At 41.3% G+C, this 22333-nt stretch overlaps 1 protein-coding gene across 2 annotated transcripts in view; it reads right to left on the bottom strand.

The window, feature by feature from the left end:
* pbx1a (pre-B-cell leukemia homeobox 1a) overlaps positions 1–15563 on the bottom strand; it is a 46828-nt gene extending 31265 nt beyond the window's left edge. Inside the window, exons 1-2 of one of the 2 annotated variants that reach the window (XM_061732312.1) lie at positions 14926–15563; positions 14096–14169 (exon numbers count right to left, since the gene is read on the bottom strand). In XM_061732312.1, the coding sequence (XP_061588296.1) occupies positions 14096–14169; positions 14926–15110 (259 nt within the window). In that variant the 5' untranslated portion in view covers positions 15111–15563. The remainder of the gene's footprint in view (positions 1–14095; positions 14170–14925) is intronic. The other variant, XM_061732313.1, reaches the window with a different exon arrangement.
* Positions 15564–22333: the final 6770 nt, after the last annotated feature.

Genomic DNA, 22333 nt, shown 5'->3' with positions numbered 1-22333 from the left:
GTGTGAATGTAGAGGCAGGGAAAAACATCACTCATGATCCCTCCTTTCACAGACTGCAAATACACTCTCCCTCTCCGTCTTTCTCTACCTCTCTTCTTATCTGCTTCGCCCACCATCCCCCCACCCCCACATCCAGCGAGCGCCTTGCCTTTTATCCACCTCTGCACCTTTAAGGCTTCCAGACTCCGGAGGAATGAGCGCTTTAACACCACCATTAAGGTCAGGGCCTAAATTATTGATCCGTCACCTTTATCAGCATAACGGTCACGTAGCCAGTATCACAATCTAACCCTGCCGCCCTCGGCCAGCTCGCTGCAGCTCCCTCAATTAGAGAGAGATTCTCATTACAAAGAGAGACAGCGAAAGAGAGAGTGAAAGGGAGACGCAAGGTGGGGGGGAGGGGGGGCATGGGGGTAGAGAAAAAAGAGAAAGAAAGAAAGAAAGAAAGAGAGAAAGAGAGAGAGAGAGGTCCATTTCAGATGATGAAAAACGGGGGACAGCAGGCATTCTTTACAGCCACCCTCCTCCCCCCACCTCATCCTCCTCCCCCTTGAAGTCTCCCATCATCTCCCCAGACTAGACCCAAAGATGACAGGTCTTATCCTCACCAAAATGCGGGTGATAAGGCAGCTGTAAAAGAATAATAAAAGAATAATGCATGGAGGATGAAAGCGGATGGCAGACAGGGAGCGAGGCAGAAAGAGAAGCGGGCCAGGGAGGGCGCAGCAACATAAATAAAGATGCGGCACAGTTGGGCTGGATCTCCTAATGAATTCGGAAGGTCCTGGATCAATAACATCAGCACACTGACGACATATCACAAATGCCAAAGAAGCGCTCGGCTTTAAGCTGTTGGAAGAAAAAAAAGAAGCACCAACAAAAACAACAAAAAAAGACATTTTACTATAAGCTTGTGCTTTATGAAAATGACCAGAGATGACCGAATGCATCAAATGTCCTTTTCTGCAGATGGGCTGCAACAGCACTTTTGTGTGTGAGGCTGCTGAGAGGAGCATCAGGAAGCAGATAGCAGCCTAGATGCTTGGTAATGGGGATGATTTCCACCTAGGAGATGAGGTGATAGTGGCCACGCTGTCGCTGAGATTAGTGATGCTGATGACAGATGGCTTCTTTGCTTTTATTCAGATTTATTTTCACCGCTGTCAGAGGAAAAGAACGCACCGAGTACATCATTAACCTGTACAAACAGCCTATAGTGAAACAAACCCTGACATGACGGTCAAACCATGTGGAACTGCAGATCTATGAGTGAAAAATTAGACAACATGCTAGAATGTGTTTTGGCAGTGTCTCTTAGAAGTGGATCAAAGCAGACGTTGACTTTGGTCTCTTGAACGTGCCCTCTCTCCCTATTCACTCATTCACAATCATGGCCTAATGGCATTCCATTAACATAATTGCCAGCATAACTAGTGTTCCATGTCTGAAAGCCATTCCCCATCTATGGAAAAAAAAAAAAAAAGAGAACAGAAAGATGAGAGGAGATGAAACGGAGCCAAACTGGGACCATCCCCAAAAACATATTATGGGTGTTCAAGCTGGATTCTCTTCCTCTTCGCTGCCTTTTCTAAGCTACAGCGTTTTATGAAGACCCCCTGGGAAGATTCTGGCATCTCAAGGAATGTGATGCCAGAGTGTATCTCTGTGGGTGTGTGTGTGTGTGTGTGTGTGTGTGTGTGTGTGTGTGTGTGTGTGTGTGTGTGTGTGTGTGTGTGTGTGTGTGTGTGTGTGTGTGTGTGTGTGTGTGAGAGAGCATGTGTTTGTATGCAGCACAGACAGCGGGTGAAAGAGCAGAGCTTCCTTAACATGTTGGTAGCTGCCTCAACGTTCAAAGATTGAGCCCCGGCGCACGCTTCACACCAAATACAACCTGCCAGGCGAAATGAAATTCCCATTATTTCTAATTAATCCCTAATTAAAATATATTACTCCACAGATTCCACAAATCTCTCTTAATATGCAAATGTGGCCAATTCAAGGATATTTACATATCATTAATTAAAACAAGCGCATTCTCTTAGTCTAATGAGCTGTGGCCTGGGTCTGCCAACGAAAACTAAACGCTGGGCTCAGGAGTGAGTAAGCACAGCCACGGGGGGGATGCCGACTTCTCTGTTGAGTCAGGACTATCAGCCACTGATGCCGCGGTGAAGTAGACTCTGCGAGGCCCACAGGAAAAATCCAGCCCGAAACGCTTTAACATCATTAAAAACTGCCGACGCAGTTTGAATGCTTCAGAACAGGTGGTGCCATCCTCTTATTCTCAGGCGCAAGGGGTTAAATGTAGCTGGTATGGCCTCAAAATTATTTTCAGCCACGCTATGGAGCTGTCTCATATGCCATCACCATCACTGGCACTATTACTGTATCCACCTACACACAGTGAGTGTAGAAAGTTCACGCCCTCATCTAAAGAGTCCACTGAAAGGACATCTGAAACAAATATAGACAAGGTAAGCTGAGGTTAAGCCTTTCAGTACTCCCAGATCATCTTATTCCACTGTCTCTGACTGTGTCACAATATCACATCAGTTTGTCCCAACTCTTGATGGAAGCTAGAGTTCAACTTTTAAAACACACATTTTTAATGGCTGGGGTGTTTAACAGATTTGAACACTTTGGCTTTATCATCTTGACATAATTGATATTTAATTTGGGATTGTTGTAGAGTTTAAAATAATTAGGTTGAACGATGTTTGGGTGCACAGCTTAAGCTTGTAAACAAAGTATAATTCTTAAACACCATTCTTCACCTGCATCATTTTAGTTTTTACTAAATAAAATAATAATAATAATTTATCAGTGCTGGCGATTGGTGAAATTTATGTTTCAATTTTGATGGTTTAGTGCTGCAAAGTTTTACCTCTCTAAGGTAAACTTAAATTTTGGACTAAATAACATTTAAGATTGAATAGAAAATCCTGCAAGCCAACAGGGCAGAGCTGCTCAAATAATCCAGGAAATGTTATTGGCCACAAACACCAGCGTGGCCTCAATATTGCTTAAATAATAATTGTGTTTCACACAAAAAGGAGAAAAGACTTACCCAGTGCCCATGTCAATCAGAACTCGAGACAAAATATGTGGGGGAAAAAATATTTTCATTAACTTTTATGAACTCAGTTCAATCAGTTTTCAAACTTGAGCAGTTGCACAGCTCTGCAGGGACTGAAGCTGGGACTAACTTTAGGAGCCGGCCTCTAGTGGTCATTTAAGAAACTGCACTTCCTGGTTTGCTTAAAATAGGAACAGTGGATGTTTTCCCTTGAGTTGCACTTCACAGAGTTGCTTTCAACAACTGCCCTGAATCTTGTCTAAGATTTTAATACAATACTCACAACCAAAAAAAAAAAATTTTCAATTATGCAGCAGAAATAGGTGGGTTATAAGGTCCTTCAATTAATGTAGTAGAACTGAAATTAATATTACTTAATTGGTTTAAATTATACTTTATTCATCTTGCAAGGAAAAATTATATTATTGAAGTGTAAATTGAAAATTAAAAAAAAATTAATTAAATAGAAAATGTACTACTGCCTGTTACCCCAATTAAATTTAATTAAAATTCAATTCAAAAATACTATTAATTCCTAGAAATTAATTAGCTCCAGCTTGGCTCCAAGAGACCCCCATGACCCTGAATGGGAAGAAGCAGGTATAGATGATGGATGGATGGATTTATGAGTCAAAATGTTTGAGGTTTACTGAAGCAGACAAAGCAACTAATCCATCTGACCAACTCCCAGGGATGAATCACTTTAAATATAAATACAACACTAAAATGGGCATTCTATTAGCCAAATACTACACTTACATTAGTTTCTTTTAAAAAGGTTATTATGAGTTATTAGACATCAATTTGTAACAAGTGCGTATGTTAACTTAAAGTACCAATGCAGCGATATAAAAATACAGCAAAAATGTCCCAATAACCAATGAAAAGGTACAGTTTCTAAGCAGACGTATATAGTTACTTCCCCCCGTTCACAGTGGGGTGTTATTAACTGCTGTGGCAGCTCCTTAGTCATTAAAGTGAATATCTGAGGTGCATCCAACCATTTTGGCACAGTTGTTACATGGATACCATTCATGAATATTATGTTGTATTAGGTGATTTGAAGGAGAGTAGGGAAATGAGCTGAGGTGTGATGTACCTTGCTCATCCTCGTGTTCTCCCCTTTTCCATCTGCTTTAATTTGACACCTTGGGGGGGCGGGGGAGTGGGTGGGTTGGTTAACTAGGTAGACACGGTGGAATTCATTAAGAGTAGCACCCCCTCTTTCCTCCCAACCTCCTTCAGCTGCTAATGACACCCGAGGTGAGCAGAGAGCACACCAGCCATAGAGGAGAAAGGAGAAGGAAAGGCCGAGGGAAAGAGAGGAGGAATTAGAAATATTTAAAATAAATATATTTTCTGCGGAAGCAAGTTCATAGCTCAACTCGCACAGGGGAGGCTCTGACTGAACAGCCTCACTGAGACCTTGTTTTCTTGGGGATTTTTTGCCAAGTGTATTTCTGCATCCTTTTAACATTCACAGAGAGGTTTCAAAAACTGCTATTTTGCCTCTGACAGTCCTAATGCACTATGATGACATACCAACAACCCACTGCAGACCTTCGAAAAACCCATTTATGCTACACTTTGTAGGCTGGATAGAGTGCAATCAGACCTTTTCAACATTGTGATTACCACGTACTGGCACAGTAATCTGTGGCTGAGGAATTGGCCGGCTAATGGCAGTTTCACATCAGCCGTCTATAGGGACCTTGCAGACAGGTAAAGTGGTAGTTGCAAGATATTGAAATGGCCAGCGCCAGCTGGGATGAAAGGCCTTTAAAAAAGCATTACAAATGTTTTTTTGTTTTGTTTTTTTTTTCCTTTCTTTTCTGTGGAGGCAGCAGCAACGCGTAAGATGAACAGCTTTATCTTCGCAGTGGCTTAAGACATCAAACACCTCGCGCCCCCTCGCAGCCACTGAAGATGCCGCTTGATTTTAGCAGGGAAAAAGAAGATTGAGGGGCAAAAAAAGAAAAAAAAATCCAAACTAAGCTGACACCTTCACTGAAACAGTGTCCGAAGACCTTTCAAACGCTCATTTCTAATTATCTACGGGTGACATTTTTCCTGACGTACTCACTGGCAAACTGTGTGACTCATAAATCCAATTGAAGCCTATTACTGAAGAACTTTTAAAGCTATCCTTCATTAATGTTAATGGGGTTTTTTAGTGGAGGCCAGTGGTGGTTAGGACTACATGGCTGCTTTCCCAAGCTTGTTTAACAGGCACCAGACAGAGATAGATGCTCCTAGCAGTATGATAGGCTCTCTGAGACATCTATCATCCAGAGGACCCACCCACAGAGCTGGCGTTCCATAACAAAAGGGCAGACAGGAAAGTTCCTGATTGACAGCTTTATGTGTGTGGCGGCTCGTCAGACAGCAGAGAGGAGACGCAGTATCTGTTTCTGGCCTCGGTGAAGGCCCCCTCTCTGAAAATGAGTTGTGAAGAACAGAACAAAATAATGAGTGAGCAGGGGAATCAATCAATATGCCGACACGTGAGATAAATGAGAGAATCAAACAAACACAAAAAACATCCTTAATGCCACTGAAGAGGTACAAAACTAATCACGCAAATGAAGCTGCCCGAGTACTATAAACAGTGAATGGAGAGCAGTGTTAAGGCATAAACAGTTATTATCGCAAAGATTATTACCCTTACACCTCCAGACTTGCTAATTAGAACAATAAACAGCCATACTCTAAAATGTACGGGCTGAGCATGCAATAAAACCTGCCGCCACATGTAGATGCTGCACATGGAAAGTCACAAATAAAAGCCTGGAGCCACTAAACTCCAGCTGAAAAAATATTAAAATTTACAATAATACAAACACATAAACTGCTTTGCTTCTGTCACAGCTGTAATCTTTTTACGAGAGGGCACAGTTTCTCTCGGGGTGTATATATTCTTGAAACGCAGACAAAAAGGAAGAGGGAGAGGGAGGGGAGGCGTTCAGAAAAGACACACTAAATTTGGACAGTAAGTAGTATCACCCCGTCGGCGCGGTACACCGCACATTCTCAACGCCCCATTTAACCGCGCACGGCGTTTCCCTCTACTGCCTTCATTTGCATACTTCAGCGAGGCTCTGACGGATGAAGACGGATGGGGCAAAATCAACCTCACTGAAACAACTGTTTTATCAAGGTTAAACTATCCAAGAAGCTCTTAACCCCCGCGCCTTTATCACACTACAGCTCTCCCAATATCAATCTATCAATATGATCTTATCGGAGGGTGGGGTGGGTGACGACGATCTTCGTAAACTCAAGTAATAGGAACATAAAGGAATTTTATGTCTTCAGGGGAGGAGACTGCTAAACGTGGTGCTGAAGGACATGTCCAATAAAACAGGCTGCAAGGTGGTGCCAGCAATGCAAATAAAAAATAATAGAAGAAGAGGAGCTGCTCGCCTCCACGCCGAAGCTGTGTCGTTCAAATCTCGGGAAAAATCGTCCAAAGCTTAAATAGGAAACATGTAAGTCGTCCTTTAATGCCAAAGCTCAGCATTATCCTGCAGGATACGTATGTATATATGTACTTGACATTTCCTCTACTTTTTTTTTCTTTTTTTCCTGAGAAGTAACATATAAGTGTCTTGAAATACTTGTCCTCATCTCATGCTGTGGAACTTAATGTAAGATGACAGTTCTTGTCCTCTCAGTTTAAACTAACACTTGTTTTCCTATTTTGGGAAGAGGTTTGAAAAGAGTCTGTTTGGTTTTAGCAGACAACCACATGCTGCATGTTTGTGTTTGTGCACGCAGACAAGCACACATAAAGTTATTTCCTAGGGAGTTTTCACAAACAGGAAACATTTCACAATAAGTCGCATAATCACAGACAAAAAAAGCCAGTTATGAATAATATCAGAAATGAGATGTTTCCTGCTAAATAAATAGCCTTTGTTGCGAGCCCGTACAAACTTACCAGATGTAGCAATGCCCAAACACGGCACAACAACGTGTAATAAGGGGTACATACAATGCAAAAACAAGTGCAACTTGTTTTATTACCGTTACTGCTTCCTGTGGGTTAGCTTAAGGTAAAATGAGAATGTCAACATGTCGGCGAAAACACTCGCCTGGCACGCTGTCAAACCAAGATTTACAAACCTCACACAAAGACTGTCTCTCTTGCTCGTCAACGCAAACATTTCTCAACACTGCCGCAGTGTTACAAATTAAACATTCATCCTCGTAATACATGTATTACAATATTGAATTATACCCTAAAAAACTAAAACCACAACTTGCCTCTACCATACATTTCTTTTATGACACCGTGCGGCCGATGCAATAAAAATCTGATACACAAAATTGCAAATTGCTGACAACGCACATGAACCCAGATGAGTACACAAATCACAGGAGCAAACTACCTCCCCTCCTTACTTTTGATCTTTGAAGGGTAAAAACCCCGTTAGGAGTGGCTTGGTAATAAATGAACAGAAGTATATAATTTGCTGATTATGCTCAAGTAGAAAAAAGAAAATGACAGCAATTAACATAATTTCAGTAGGAGTTAACTGTCCAGAACTAACATAGCCAAAGGCACGCTGGCAGACAGAAGGCAGAGAGAGGAAATCCACAGCTTCCACTCCTTGGACTGGGATGCAGATTTCTGGGGTACTGGGAACCAGTAAACAGCCATGTCTTTCGTAGAAAAACTGTTAATGCTAAATGCTTCACATTTTAGAACTGAAGCTACTTTTCACACCAAAACAAAATAACAGTGTGGAAATTATATTTAAAAAGACATATTCTGAGGTCATTTGCATGGCACAAGTGCTTAAGATTAAAAATTGCACACTAGTTTTTTTCACATTTGAGTTGGTAATTTGATTCATGAATGCCCAAAGTCGTCTTTGATAGAGCAGAAGATTAAAAGCAGATTTAAGGGTCGCCGTCCGGCTCGCACAGATGATCCTAGCACTGCCAGGCAACCAGACCAAGTGCTGACCTCGGTTAATATTCGTGCTCTCGCCTTATACTGTGCTAAATGCTACCTGTGGTGTCACATGTGTCCTGGGAAGTGGTCCAAAACTGCAGCTCTCGCGTGTCTCTATGGAGCCCACGAAATTAGCAGCAACTGTCCCAAGAGACAGCCCGCCTGCCTATTTCTGCCCGTCCAACACACTCTGACACAGAAATAGTAGACACCACACACCACAGTCAAAATTGCCAGCATGAGACTGTTTGATTTTGCAGTCACAAAACAACTCTTTGTGCAGCTAAATTTATCATCACTCTCCCCAGCACAATTTTTGTCTTTCTTTACAGTTCAATATCTCTCCTCTCTGTTTTTCTCTGTGTGTGTGTGTGTGTGTGTGTGTGTGTGTGTGTGTGTGTGTGTGTGTGTGTGTGTGTGTGTGTGTGTGTGTGTGTGTGTGTGTGTGTGTGTGTGTGTGTGTGTGTGTGTGTGCGTGCGTGCGTGTGTGTGTGTCTGCATTGCTCTTTGTCTGCGCCTTTCCTTCCAGTGAAGGTGCTGAGGTTACCAAGGCTCATCTGTGGCCCCTTTGTCTCTCACGGCAACGGCGAGGTTTATTAACATAAATTAGAATAGCTCAACGAGAGAGTACCCTGTCTCTATGCGTTACCCACGGCAACCTCTCCTCCAGTCTCAATCCACCTGAGCATGTGTATCTGTGTGTCTGCGCGTGCGTTTCTGGGTGACATGCTGAAGGTGGGGGACTGGCAGTGAGAAAAGAGAGCGAGAACACACTCCTCGGCTTCTAAATGTGAAGCCACTTTGAAATGAGGGAGACACATCCACACCCATCTCTCCCCTGTCCTGATTAAAATAAATGGTGCTATCTGCACTGCATGACTCACTACACCATGGCATTACTATCCGTAATTGAAACATCCAATCACTACTGAGCCATCAGCCTCACTGCTCTTCCCCATCTGACTTTGTAGCACCTGATTGCACATCCTACTGTATGGGATGTAACACGAGATATGCCTGTGACTTTATACAGAGAAAACCTGAAGGAAGAAGCAGAAATACAAGGATGCAGTCTGGAAAAAAAGAAAAAAGAAAAGAAAAAAATCCCTTGCATGACATAAGTGTCTCCGTGCACAGTGTACATTTGAATGTGCGTATCTGTGTGTACCACTCGACATCCTAAGCAGATATCTAGTGAGAGTCGGCAGCCTCATTGATTGGTGTTGATTCCATCTGGGCAGCGAGCAGCGACTGACAGAGGATCTAAGCCGCTGCGAAAGGCAACCATTAATCTTGGTCCTGTTTAAGCAGCATGTATTAATTTGTGTCATTTTTACTAAGTCAGCCAGGGAAGAGCGCTTGCCATCTCATGTTTGACTGTTCACCGAAGTCGGGGGGGTCTTTTGTACAACCCCAGCATGCTGCCAACACGCCACTAACATCTTAGTGGCAGGGTGCCAGACGACCCACCTCCATCAAAGGGCCCAAGAAAATCAGTAAAAAAAAAATAATAAAAAAACAGGACATATTAATCTGAAGGCCAGGGCTGTGTGCAAGCAGCTGCAGGGTATTAAGTCCATGAAATACATAGAATGAAATAATATAATTCAAAAGGTACACAGTCGGAGCCCTATGAACATATCAATAATAAGATCTGTGGGTGTATCAACCCCAACAATATGAGGATATATGCCTTCACCAGTCCTACTGTGTGGGGCAATTCCATGAGACTGTGCAAAATCCAATCAAATCCAAACAGCACCAATAAGTAAAACAATGGCGGAGGCAATTGCAACGGCAATAATGTCACCGGAGCTGTTTTGTAGACACTAAAAGCTGCTCCAGAGACAAACATCTGATAAAAAAGAAACTCCACTCCGCAATAAAGCAAATTTCCTCTCTAAAGCAATTTTATATTCGATAAGTGGGAAGGCATTCTTAGCTTAATGGATCTAAATATGATCTCTGTCAGAAAAACTAAGAACGCAGCCATGTGTAAGAGCCCAGTCTTCGGAGAAACCAGACTGAGAAGTACAACAAACAAACAAACTGTACACATGAAAAGAATTCCTATTTCTCTTGAATATTTGAACAGATACATTTTTGACTGTTGCTCTTACAGTTTCTTTAGAAGTAAAAGAAATTCTTACTTGACACATTCTCACTTGAGCGTATGTAAAAAAAGGCAGACATAACTAATAATAATAATATAAAAAGTGTTTTAAAAAGAAGACGTGCCACAAAAAACCTAAAAAGATGCGTACACTTTTCCAAACCAGCACTCTCTCGTCACGTGTCGCCACACAGAATATGACCAGTCTACAGCCAGATCTCTTATCACGGCTAATTACTACTCCCACCTCCGATATGCAGGGCTGTAATTAGCCTCTTAAAACATGATTAACATGTCTCAATTAAGCCAGTCAACATTTGCATAATATATTAGCTGTCCTAATTGCGAGTGAGTTTATATCGGAGGACAGGGAACAGCAGAAATACTTGCTGTTGCTTCTGAAGTGCGCTGTTAGAAAACATGAATATAAAGCGAGGATCAGTGACTAAAAGGGATGCCAGACTATTTTTAAACCATATAACTCAGGCAAAGATAAACTTACAATGTGCACATCCTAGTTAAATAAATATATTACGAGTTTATTATCATTCACCTAGATGAAGACTTCTGGTAAGAGGAGGAAGAGTTTCCTATAAACTCACAAATCAAAGCCAGTTTTTCTCAGGGAAAAACTTTGCACTCAATTTGAAGTTATTTATTTGAAGTTATTTATGAGAGAACAGACAGAGGCCTGTTTTGGTCCTATTTCCGTGGAAACTAAAACGTAGAGGGGGGGGATAAACTGCTGCTTCTGCACTTCCAAGCAGGGGACAGATATAAAGTCTCCCAGCTAGCACGGGAAACCAAGGACATAGCCATTAGTTTCAGGACAGCGCCACATCGGAGACTAATGCCTCCATCTGTTACTGGAGATGAGAGGAGAGCAACAAAGAGAGGCAACACTAACCCTTGAACTCATCACGGACAGCCATGTCAATTAAATACTGAAAAACAGCAGCACTGGGAGCCATAGTGACCAGTTTATCCGCTACTGCACGGGAGTCCAACGAGCGTCTCCATCATCGTTTAATGTTGATGTTAGAGGAAATGCTAGAAATAGCTATTTGACATTATCTCTGTGCACCTGTGGGTTCATTTTAAGCTTACGGAGACAATTACCTGATTAATTGATCAGTCGCCGGTCAGCCCATTCATCAATGTTTCACACTCCTTTTTTCAACTTATAATCAGCTAATCACTTAGGTCAATGTCTTGGCTACTCAAATGAAAGAAATTGCTTGTTTGCTCCAATTTTATTGTCAATCTAATCTTTTTCTCTACATTTTGGTCTGCTGCTCAGGCAAAACGAGACACGTGAAGACGTCTCTTTCACAGTAGTTTTACAATGTTCAATCAAACAAGAAGATAACTTGGAGCTGATTTCAGGCCAGGGAAAATGGAATATTTTCTACCACATTGGTGACTCCTGGCAGGGATCGTAAAGCAACTGGGGGGGGTGAGGGGTGTAGTTAGCAGGATGGACTGATTCAGCAGGTCTCCAGCTTTGATAAGTTCAAGCATTGTAATGCATTATCCATCTGATCACATTAGTCATGCAGGAGCTCTCCATCTGACCCGAGTCTGCATGGAAGTAATGTGAGGCTGCTGACACAGAGTGGCCTGACGAAACAGTCCCAGGCTCACAGATAGAGAGGGAGAGAAAGAGGGGGAGTAGGCCTGAAATATGACACCCAGAAACATTGACTTGGTGTCTGGCTTCTCTTACTTAGTCAACCTGTACGTGACAGCTTCCCCTGCTGTAATGGTTCCACACACAAAAAAGAGATGCTCTCCTGCTCTCTTCAAAGGATGTGAAGCAAGCACAGGAAAACAAATTCAAAGTGTTCTCAGGAACTCAAGTAACAATGAAGATAGTTTGAAAAAAAAACAAAACAAACTTGAGCGGGGCCGGGAAACGGGGAAAAAACGTCTCGGTGAAATACAACCTCGGCTGCCAAAAGGAACGTCTCCGAGTGGTAACACAAGCCTTCACTGTTGGTTTTCATTAAGCCAGCATGTGAACCTGAGCTTGTTTAAACTTGCTAAATACTCTGATGGCGTGACATGGGAACGACCCCGGCACAAATAAACAGGGAGTGGGGTGGTGTGGGGTCATCAGTTAAGGCCTGCTCTGTCCGCTATTGGCATGTGCTCCTGCCTTGTTTGTCAGCTGCCTGCCAATGGACACCTCACTGCGGCAATGACCCATATTGCTGCTGTCAACACTCACACCACCGATGTAACACGCCGAAAAGAGGTGCACCCTGCTCACATGTGGACAACTACATGCAGAAAGTGATATCTGAAATACAGAAATGCTTTGTTACGCCAGTAAAAGGTCGAGGAGCTTCAAAAAGAGACGAGCCATTCTCGTCTCTTCCTGCTAGCAGCTCTTCTTCGACAGACTCTGACTGCAACAATGAAAAAAAAGCAAAGAGAAGGTGACTCTTTAGAAAGAATATAAAAAAGTCCTGACAAATTGCAGGCTGTACTCCACTCGCATACACTGCACTCAGCACATTTGGTTGTAAATGCCATGGTGAAGGTTTGACTCATTTTCTCTGTCACTGCAGTGAAAGGATTTTCAGTTTCGTCTGCACAAACCCTCCTATGGGCGAAGATGAGCCGCAGCTCAGCTCTCCAAACGTCGACAAGGAAGATTTCTTATTTTTATCCTTTTTTTCCTTCTTTTCTCTGGGAGGGGGAGGCGGCTTACGTTATGTGCAGCTTTTATATGCTTCTGATATTCAGACCTGGCTGATTTTAGGACTGCAGACTGTTATTCAGGGAGTAAAAAATGAATAGATACTACAAAAAAAAATAGTGATCCCATACATCACAGAAGCTGTGGTGAAGCATGTTCATTTCCAAACTTGGTACTAAATGGAGGGGAGGACAATTTGCAGTCTGAGGGGAGCCTCTCGCTCGTCAGAAGCCCTGTGCAGTCCCGGTTGCCAAGAACGGTGGGAAGAGAGGAGAGGCAGGGGGAAAAGCCAGGAAAAGGTCCAAGTCACTTTGTTCTTCTTTCTGGAAACGAACTCTGGTTGAACCCTGGGAAACGCCAGACAGTTTACAAAGAACCAGGCATTACTCTTTCCCTTTTCCGAGCGTTGCAATTTAGAAACAGGGCCCCAACCTTGTGTAGCTTCCTCCACTTGGGCAGCACTCTGTAAAAATCTCAAGTGTCTACATGTTCCCTCTCTGACTCACATGAAGGGGAAACGTCAGAGAAGAACAATTCATGTTATATTAATGACAACAGTATTACCTCCACACAGCTCAGTCCCTGTGTTTATTCTCAGCCATCTCACATGGCTGCGACACGACAACCTAGCAGACAAAGTGACAGGGCTCCCTCAATAACCTCACCGACAGCTTCAAAGTTGTGTTCACAGATAAGGCTATATTGAATATTTTGTTTTATTTCCTCCTTTTGAAAAGCGGCACTCTGCCACATCCTTCAGAGGATCTTTTACAGGCTTTCATCATGTGAGCCGCTCTTTTCTTTTAATCTGCTGTTAAGTGAGTAATAATTCACGCATTCCTTTTCATGACTTTGGCCCTTGTTGCAAACATAAACAGAAAATCCCTCTGACCTGCCTCTGCATGTAAAACAGCTCACTTAGCACACACACCATCAAACTTGACTAGGGAAAACAGACACAGAGGGCTGAAAAAGGCCCAATAAAAACACTCAAGCCCAACGACTGCAAGTCAACCTCAGCTATAAAAATACAAGTATGACGACAAATTTACCAACAGTAGCTTGTGTTTAGATGCCAGTGACCACTTATTTGTGTAAGTAAATATGCATGTCCTTTAAAATTGCTGCCATTAGTTGCAGAAAAGGTATCAAGATAGGAAGAAAATAAGTGATGTGAGGACCCACGCTGAAGACATTTTAGGGCTGTAAGATGGGCAACCTTGTGGTGCGTTCAAGACTTACCTGTTTTCTCCTTTATTTCACACAAGACGTTGAAAAGAGCAGGTTTCATTCTGTGGCAGTTGAGCGCGTGTTTCCTACGAAGAGGACAGGGCAACACTTTTCAAATTCATATTCAAACAAGTGGAAACTAAACAAACCTGGAACCTGGTTTATAAAAAGGTCACATTCTAAAAAAAAATAATAATAATAATTTTAAAAATCAAGGATCATCATGGCAAAATATGAAAAAGCTTTAAAGTAGTGTCTTGATTTTGTTAGTTTTATCATTTGATTAAACCATGAATGACCCTAAAATTTTGGGAAAGTGTTTTTTTTTCTTACTTATTGCATAATAAGCAACAAAAAACATAAATTGTATTGTGACCCTTAATGTAACATCCTTTCAAATTTGTTCAGCAGATGTCGTAATCATTTCTAGTGCTATAAGTCTAAACAACAGCAGAAGATCTGCATCATGTAATTATGGCAGAGGATTACAATGTAAGCTCCTTTATAACAAAGCGGCACACTCTCAGTGTGAGTGAGGTGCCAAGTGCTCCACAGTTGAAACAGGTCTTTTCACTTCATTTGCACGTAAATTAATTAAAAATAATCAAAACAAAAGTTGTTTCGGGGTAATCAGATCGGAATCGTGACAAGTTTTTGAGCTCTTCTTTTGCGCTTTCGCAGCAGTCACGGCACTTCAGTGGGCGTTATTGCTTTAATTTACAAGGCATTCTCAATACAACTATTATCACCGCTCTGCTTCATCCCCACTAATTTCTGCTTTTTTTTTTTTGCTTTTAGAACAAGTGTTTTTTTTTTGTTGTTTTTTTTTGGTCAAGGCTCACCTCGCCTGTGCCTCGTCTAAGCTTTGGTCTGTGATGGTCATGATTTGCTGTAATATGTCTCCGATGTCCTGCTTCCTCCCGTCTCCGTCCGTCCCCGCCGTGCCATCCTGCATATGCGTCGCCAGGCCGGGGTGTCCGGCCATGCCTACCCCGTGGGAGTGCATCAACCGCGGCTGCTCGTCCATCCTTCACCCGCTGCCTCCCCTTCAACTTTTAAATTTGGATATCAAATAGGGAGAAGAAAAAAAAAAAAAAGAAGAAGAAGACGAGAAAATATCCTCGGAAATTCCTCTGGTTTCCTCGCGTCTCTCTTCTCTCTCAGCCCACCGACACTCCTCCTTTTTTTCCTTGGTAAGCTTTTCTGGATTTGGGAGGGAGGGATACTGACAAACCCTCTCTCCCTCTCGCTCTCTCGGTCTTTCTCCCAGCTGGTTGAGGGTTGAAATCTGATCTGTATCGCTTTGCTTTTGGGCTTTGGCCACTCCTGCACCGACACTGTAGGGAAGAAGAAAAACAGGATTGAACATTAAAGGTTCTTAATCTGATTAAAAGTGGAGCGCAGTAAGGAGAGCTCCGCTTATGAAACACCTCCGATATTCAAGACCGGGATGCGCCACAATTAAAAAAAAAAAAAAGAAAAGAAAAAAGAAAAAAAGAAACGGTGCTGAAGACTCAACTTGCCTGTGAGGGGTTTTGGACACAAAGTAGCCACCAAGTGTTTTTGTTTCGCTTATGTCTGGTAACTGACTCATAATCAGAGTATAGCCTGAATTATGGTTCTGCGTGAAATCGACGCAGAACTACGCCGTGGGGTTACGGCGTAGCCTACGGCGTAGGGTACGCGGAGACGCGCACCGTACGGTGTGCGTCGCCGCGGCACCCTACGCCGTAGGCTCTGCGTTGGTGTGACGCGGAACCATAAATCAGCCTTATGGATGGAAAAGCCTCCGCCCCTTGAGCCGCGATTGGAGAAGAAGGAGCGCGCAAGTCCCACCTCGGCTCTCTCCGAAAAAAAACGTCAATCACCCTTCCTCTGGAAGGTGGGACACAGTAATAAACATTAAGAGATGTGACCGGACCGGGTCGCAATGCAGTGATGGATAGAGAGTGAATATGTAGCCTAATAAATAACTGTGAGTGGCAGTGGAGCTCTGACCCAACAGGACAGCATGGTGGTGCTTAGAAAAGACACTCTGTCACCCCGGACTGTATATTTTCCTGCTGAATATTTACATCCTCGTAATCAATCAAAAGAATAATAAATCAAGATAAATTTATTGAGACATGCTGCAGTTTGTGGAAAGCATTTCATAAACCTTGAGATGTAATAGGTCCACAACAGCAGTAACAAAATGGATCGCCCAAACCATCGGCCAAATATTTGAACAGCTATGCAACATGTAGAGTTTGTGACTGCAGTGAGGGCCCTTAATTAATTGATGAGGTCATTTAAAATTTATCCACTAAACTAAACTTTCAGTGACTGTTTATAAGTGGGGACTTCGCCTATTTTACACATCAAAGCTTATTTACAGGGAGGGAGAAATAGTACAGATATGAAAAAAGCTATAAAGCCCTTCGCTGTGCCAGAAAAAAACAACAAGGAAACACACAAACACACAAGAGGATAAATTACCCAAGTTCCAAATTGCCAAGTTTCCAAGTTGGAAGTTTCAACTGAAACACCCCCCGAAGTCAGATACTGACTGGGGAAAGTCAGATACTGACTGGGGAAAGTCAGAGAAATCTCATTCCAGGGGCGTCAATTGGGTATGGCAAGGTATGGCAGCCGCCACACCTTTGCTTCAAGGGTTAAATGTTTGTTTTTTTAAATACATTTATGGAATAACTACAAATGCAAATAAGAACAACACGATCGATTTCACTAGTTATTATACACTGCAAAAATTCAAAATCTTAACAAGAATATTTGTCTTATTTCTAGTTAAAATGTCTAATTTTTAGTCTCTTTCAAAAAAAATCTCATTACATTTAAGACAAGACTCAAAAACAACCATTTTCACCTGTTTCAAGTAGATTTTCACTTAAAATAAGTAGAAAAATCTGCCAATGGAACAAGATTGTTTTGCTTGTAATGCGAAGATAAATCTTGTTCCACTGGCAGATTTTTCTACTTATTTCAAGTGAAAATTTACTTGAAACAGGTGAAAATGGTCAAATAACAAGTTATTTTTCTGGTAATTACTCTTGTTTTAAGTGTAATGAGATTTTTTTGACTAAAAATGAGACATTTTAACTAGAAATAAGACAAATATTCCTGGTAAGATTTTGAGTTTTTGCAGTGAGTGAGACTGCATTTGAAAAATTTCAAATTTCCTTGACCACACAGATAAGCTACATACAGACTTCTGTGATGAGTATTTGCTGGACGTGTTGATTGATACTCTAGTTAAGTTCTGTGACTCGTAACCTTGCCATACCTTAGCTTCCACTGAATTGACGCCACTGTCTCATTCACGTCCACTTCAGAATCTAATGGTGCTCAAAATGACATCACACATGAGTTGACCATGTTTAGGAGGCAAACTTGGTAGATGAACTTTTCCAAATGTAAGAACAGCTAGCTAGTGTTTACAACATTTACAAAGGCTGCTGTGATTGCTAGCGTTGTAATCCATACCAACACTCTGTATTTGCATGCCAACAGCATAGCTATCCACTGATAAAACACATCAATATGTGCATTTGTGACACAGAGGAAGTGTAGATGAAATAAACCTGCTCTGTTATAAACAATAAAATGAGCTCAGTGTTTACTTTGTTGATTTGACGGGCCGTGTTGGGGTCTGATGTCCGGGTAGGTCAGGTTCTTCTGACTATCTGGGTTGGGATTCAGACATTAGGGCCTTTTCCAGTTGAACTTCCAACATGGAAGTTGGATATTCCAACCTCCAAGTACAAATGCAGTCACAACAACATTGGCTGCTACTCGTATCATCAAAGTAATTACTCAGCTAATTTTAATGTTTATGATAGAGCTGCTTTATTTTATTGACACGTCTGCTCCGTACAGAGTTAGAAAGTGATAAACCTCTAAGATACATTCCCTGCTATTTGCATAATGCACCAAAATCTTTAACTTTAGCCACATTTTTATAACTGTCTAACACATTTGAAAACATTTTAGACTGTATCACACAGAAACAGGAATTGGATACATTTCTGATGGTTCAGAGCAGATGCTGTTGTGTCTTTGGAAGACGGCAGATGAATCGCTTTACACATGGAGGAAAAACAAACACCAATACTCAAAGAACAAGCAAAGAAAACCATTTGTCTAAAATCAAGAAATAAATCAACCAGCAGGTAATGAGCACTGTCTTTTTTAAATAGGGCAATTAGTGATTATTCTTCAATGTCTGCAATTGTTGCCAAGCAATGTCAAAAATGAAAAAAGCAACCTCCTGAGCACAAAAAATATATTTTCATCTTTGGCAAATTTATATTTTGCAGGGTTTGACAAAATACTTTTATTTATGTTTAATTGTTTTGTTTTTTCATAGCTACTGATAGAAACACAGTACGTGTCACTTAATGTCCTTAATTGTGTTGACCAGCTAATTCCACGTTGAATGTGCTTTATGGCATTTACAACTTCTTTTTTTCAGTTGTAGCTGGACGACAGTTTGACTTATTTGTTTATTTCTTCATTCCCTGCTTTTTTCCATTCATGGTCACGGGGGTTCTCCTGGAGCCTATTCCAGCTATCTTCAGCATGAGACCTTATTTGAAACATAAAGTAATGAACTTTTGAACTGTGGATAAAATCAGTTTAAACAAGGCTACGGGGTGTTTTTTCTTCTTAAATAATCAAGGAATTGAACTTTATGAATGCTTCAAGGGTGATGACTTGCTTGTATTTATTTAACCTTTTCACTTGAATTTATTGCAGAATGACATTCATTATTTATCTTTTATGGAGTGAACAGTTCATAGCATGGATAATGTTACTCTTCAAAACTTCAAATGTTTATATTTTTATAACAGTGCTAAGCATTTGAACACGTCTAAATGGGTGGCCAGTGCGCTGATAGCTCTGAAAAGGTTTGTTACTTTTTAACAGATGACATTTTTAATTTTATTCCTAAATGCATGATGAAAATTTGGATGTTTCTAGGTTTTTTATACTTTCATTATTTACTTCCAGCATTTTGTTACTTGAGGACTTATTGACTCGCTAAACTACAAGGCCCAGTGTGATGTTTTCCTGTAATTGGTTATTTGGGTTAAGGTCAGTTGGACCAGAGAGTAAGGACGACCCAGTTGGCCTTTTTAATTTGCAGAGAACTCAACATGTCATGGTAGAAAAAAGACAGGTGTAGTTTCCTTTGTGAAAAATTAAAGCGTTTTGGAAGGGCATTTAAAGGTTCCTTGTAATGTGCAGTCTTTCTCATTATCATAATGTACTGAGATACTTAATGGAACTTGGCCATCGTTCACAAAACGCTCCTCACCCGTGTTTTAAAATCAAATAAATTGAAATCTCTCTTCTTTAAGCCCAATCCTTTTTGTGCACACAACCATCTGACAACGGCATCTATAAATGGTTAAGTTGCATTCTGGGTAATGTAGGACCAAAGAAAGCGGCACGGACAGAGACAGCATGGAATATTGTTCCCCAATTCCCAACATGTCAGATTCAAAAGAATGGATCACCATGAGCTGTCATTGAGGTCTGCACAACCCTGTAAAGCTCTGATCATATGAATCCTGTATGATGGAGCAGGGAAACATGTAGACATGTGGGGCAACAGCCCTTGAAGACCAGACTTGGGAAATGGTGATGCAGAATAAGAAAGACTGGGGCTGTTTTCAAAACTACATATAATGATTTTGTCAAAAGGGTAGCACCATGTACTGTATGCAGGGTACAAGTAAATGTGCAAACTGCACTAAACAAGTAATACACTGATGTATTTCAGACCAATCCAACCTCACGAACTGTATCCCATGAACCTTCAGATCACAATAGTGGAAGCAGGTAATAGCAGCCACATGGCCAGCTTCCAGCTATCATCACTTTTATGATGGAATACTTTGTTCTAATGATGATCATCAGACTTATACAGTAATACTGGACACTGAATTGCATGTGAAGCATGTAGTATGTGGTTGGAAATGTCTAACTGCTGATCAATACTACAGAAGCACAATGAATTCTATTCTTGTACATGGTAATGTGTGTGCATGTGCACGTTTTCTTAAAGAAAAATCTCATCTGTTTGTCTAAACAAGAAAATGGAATTTGTTGATGTTAGATTAAAAAAAGATTTTCTAATGCTTTGTTTGAAATTTGATTAGTTAAAAAAATCAATTTGTTGATTAGTTTAGAATCAAAATAATGTTGAGTGGCGACCATGACTGCAATAATTACTTAATCCTCTTACAATAACGTTTTCAAAACCTAAGTCACAGTGTGGACAGAGTACACTTCTGTGCCTCAGAGGCTGGTCTGTGCCTTCTTTCACTGGCTGGACAGAAATCGATCAGTCAGTTTTCTCATTACGTGCTGAATAGGGAGGTAGGCTAGTAATTGTCACACGGGCCAGGGTGAGGTTGAGGGTAGTGGTGGTGATAATGTCTGACACTCAGGAGTGGCAAGACTGCACAGCACAGCCCTGAAATGGAAGTCTGCAGTCCAACAGCCATTCTGCTTTATCTAATTCCTGCTTAGCAGGGTCATAATGTGAAGGAGGCTCATTTTTGTCTTGTAGATATTATACAGATGATGGTGCTTCAGCTGCAAATGTTCATGCTCCGAAGTGAAAACAAAGCATTCATGACACATAAATAACGTGTTTTCTTAAAAAAAAAAACATTCTTAATGCAACCACTCAGCCCACTTTATTGTTGATTCTTCAAAATCCTGATCTTTGTAAATGTCACATGTTAACACACACAATCTTGGTTCTGATTTGAAAATCAGAACAGCATTGATTAGTGTGAAATATGATCTAAAGAGCTCGTTCTTTTTGCTTTAAATTCAAATTTATTCCACTGTAAGCCAATAAACAGAAATGACCTTAGTGCTCGGGTGCTGGTGGGAATGTAAACTCGAACGGAATAAATAAGACCTTGTTTATGACTCTGATTGCTGTATTTCAGATAAAGAAGTATTCAAAGCCTTAATGAAAGAGGAGGTGGAAAAAAAAATCCTCTGACATTGCATATTTTGCCTCTATTAAAACCAAATGTGTTGATGCAGCATTAATATTCCAATAAAAAAAAGTGATTATAATTGCAAATGAATTTTGATGTAAAATATTACTATTAATAGCACATGTTTTTCTCTAGAAGCTGCAGAGTTGTTTTTCGGGGCGTGAAAATGTTAATTCTAAACATGTCGGTATTCCCAACAGAAATGTGAACTAGTTGAATTTGTTGAGTTGGGTTTGTTTACCGTCATCCAGTGAGGGTGCCCTGATGAATACACATGAAGACAGAATGTACCAAAGATTATAAATTATAATACAGTTCGGACTGGAAGCCAGAATAACATGATATCAATTCTAAGGTGATCTAGATGCAGTACAATGAAAGAAAATGAACTGCAAAAGTTCAGTTTGTTGAACAGTTTTAGGTTTTAATGTTGTTTGGTGAATTGATGAGTGCGACACGTGTTCCTGAAAATACAGTCTACGCTTTATAAGACTCTTAACACACCACAGCAGCATGTTAATGTTCCATTAACTGTTTATTGTACATCTTATAAAGACTGCATAGTTAATTATTTAATGATCTGGCATAGGAATACATATGTCTGACTTAAAAGTAAACCACAATGCTTCAAGCCTAATAAAACACTCTACAGTCCATATTTTCCGCCCTGAACCAGGGTCAAAAAGCTCCTCCCGGAGAGGGCTTCGGGTCAGAGTGGGCCAAGTTATGTATGAGGTAGGAACACACCGGGAGCGAAAGCAGCAACTGCCTGGCACATCTCTCCAGGAAGTAACCTTGATGAAAAATTCAGTTGTTTGCAGCTCCTGGCGTCCCTCAGGCATGAATAAAGTGAGACCCAGACAGAGAGAAAAGACCTGGGCTCAGCTTGAAACTACTCACTGTCCCGCTGCACACACACACACACACACACACACACACACACACACACACACACTGGCTAGCATTAGGAGATGGGCACAAATTAAACTTTAATCATGCCTCAAATAGATTAAACGACAGGAGCCGAGTCAGCATTTCCAAGCCCATCCTCTGCTGCGGTTGACCATCCTCCTCTGGACTCCTGCTAAATTAAATACCCACCAGTTCAAGTTTCTCAGGGCCACCAGATTAACTTTTGAACAAACGTAATCTTTGGAGCACACCATGAGTCAAAGCCAGTTGGGTGTGAGATTTTTACGTTTTGGATTTCCCTCAGTGGACACACCGG

Source organism: Cololabis saira, chromosome 10 (genome assembly GCF_033807715.1).
Source record: "Cololabis saira isolate AMF1-May2022 chromosome 10, fColSai1.1, whole genome shotgun sequence".
In the NCBI taxonomy this organism is placed as follows: Eukaryota; Metazoa; Chordata; class Actinopteri; order Beloniformes; family Belonidae; genus Cololabis; species Cololabis saira.
This window is presented reverse-complemented; position numbering and strand designations above follow the sequence as displayed.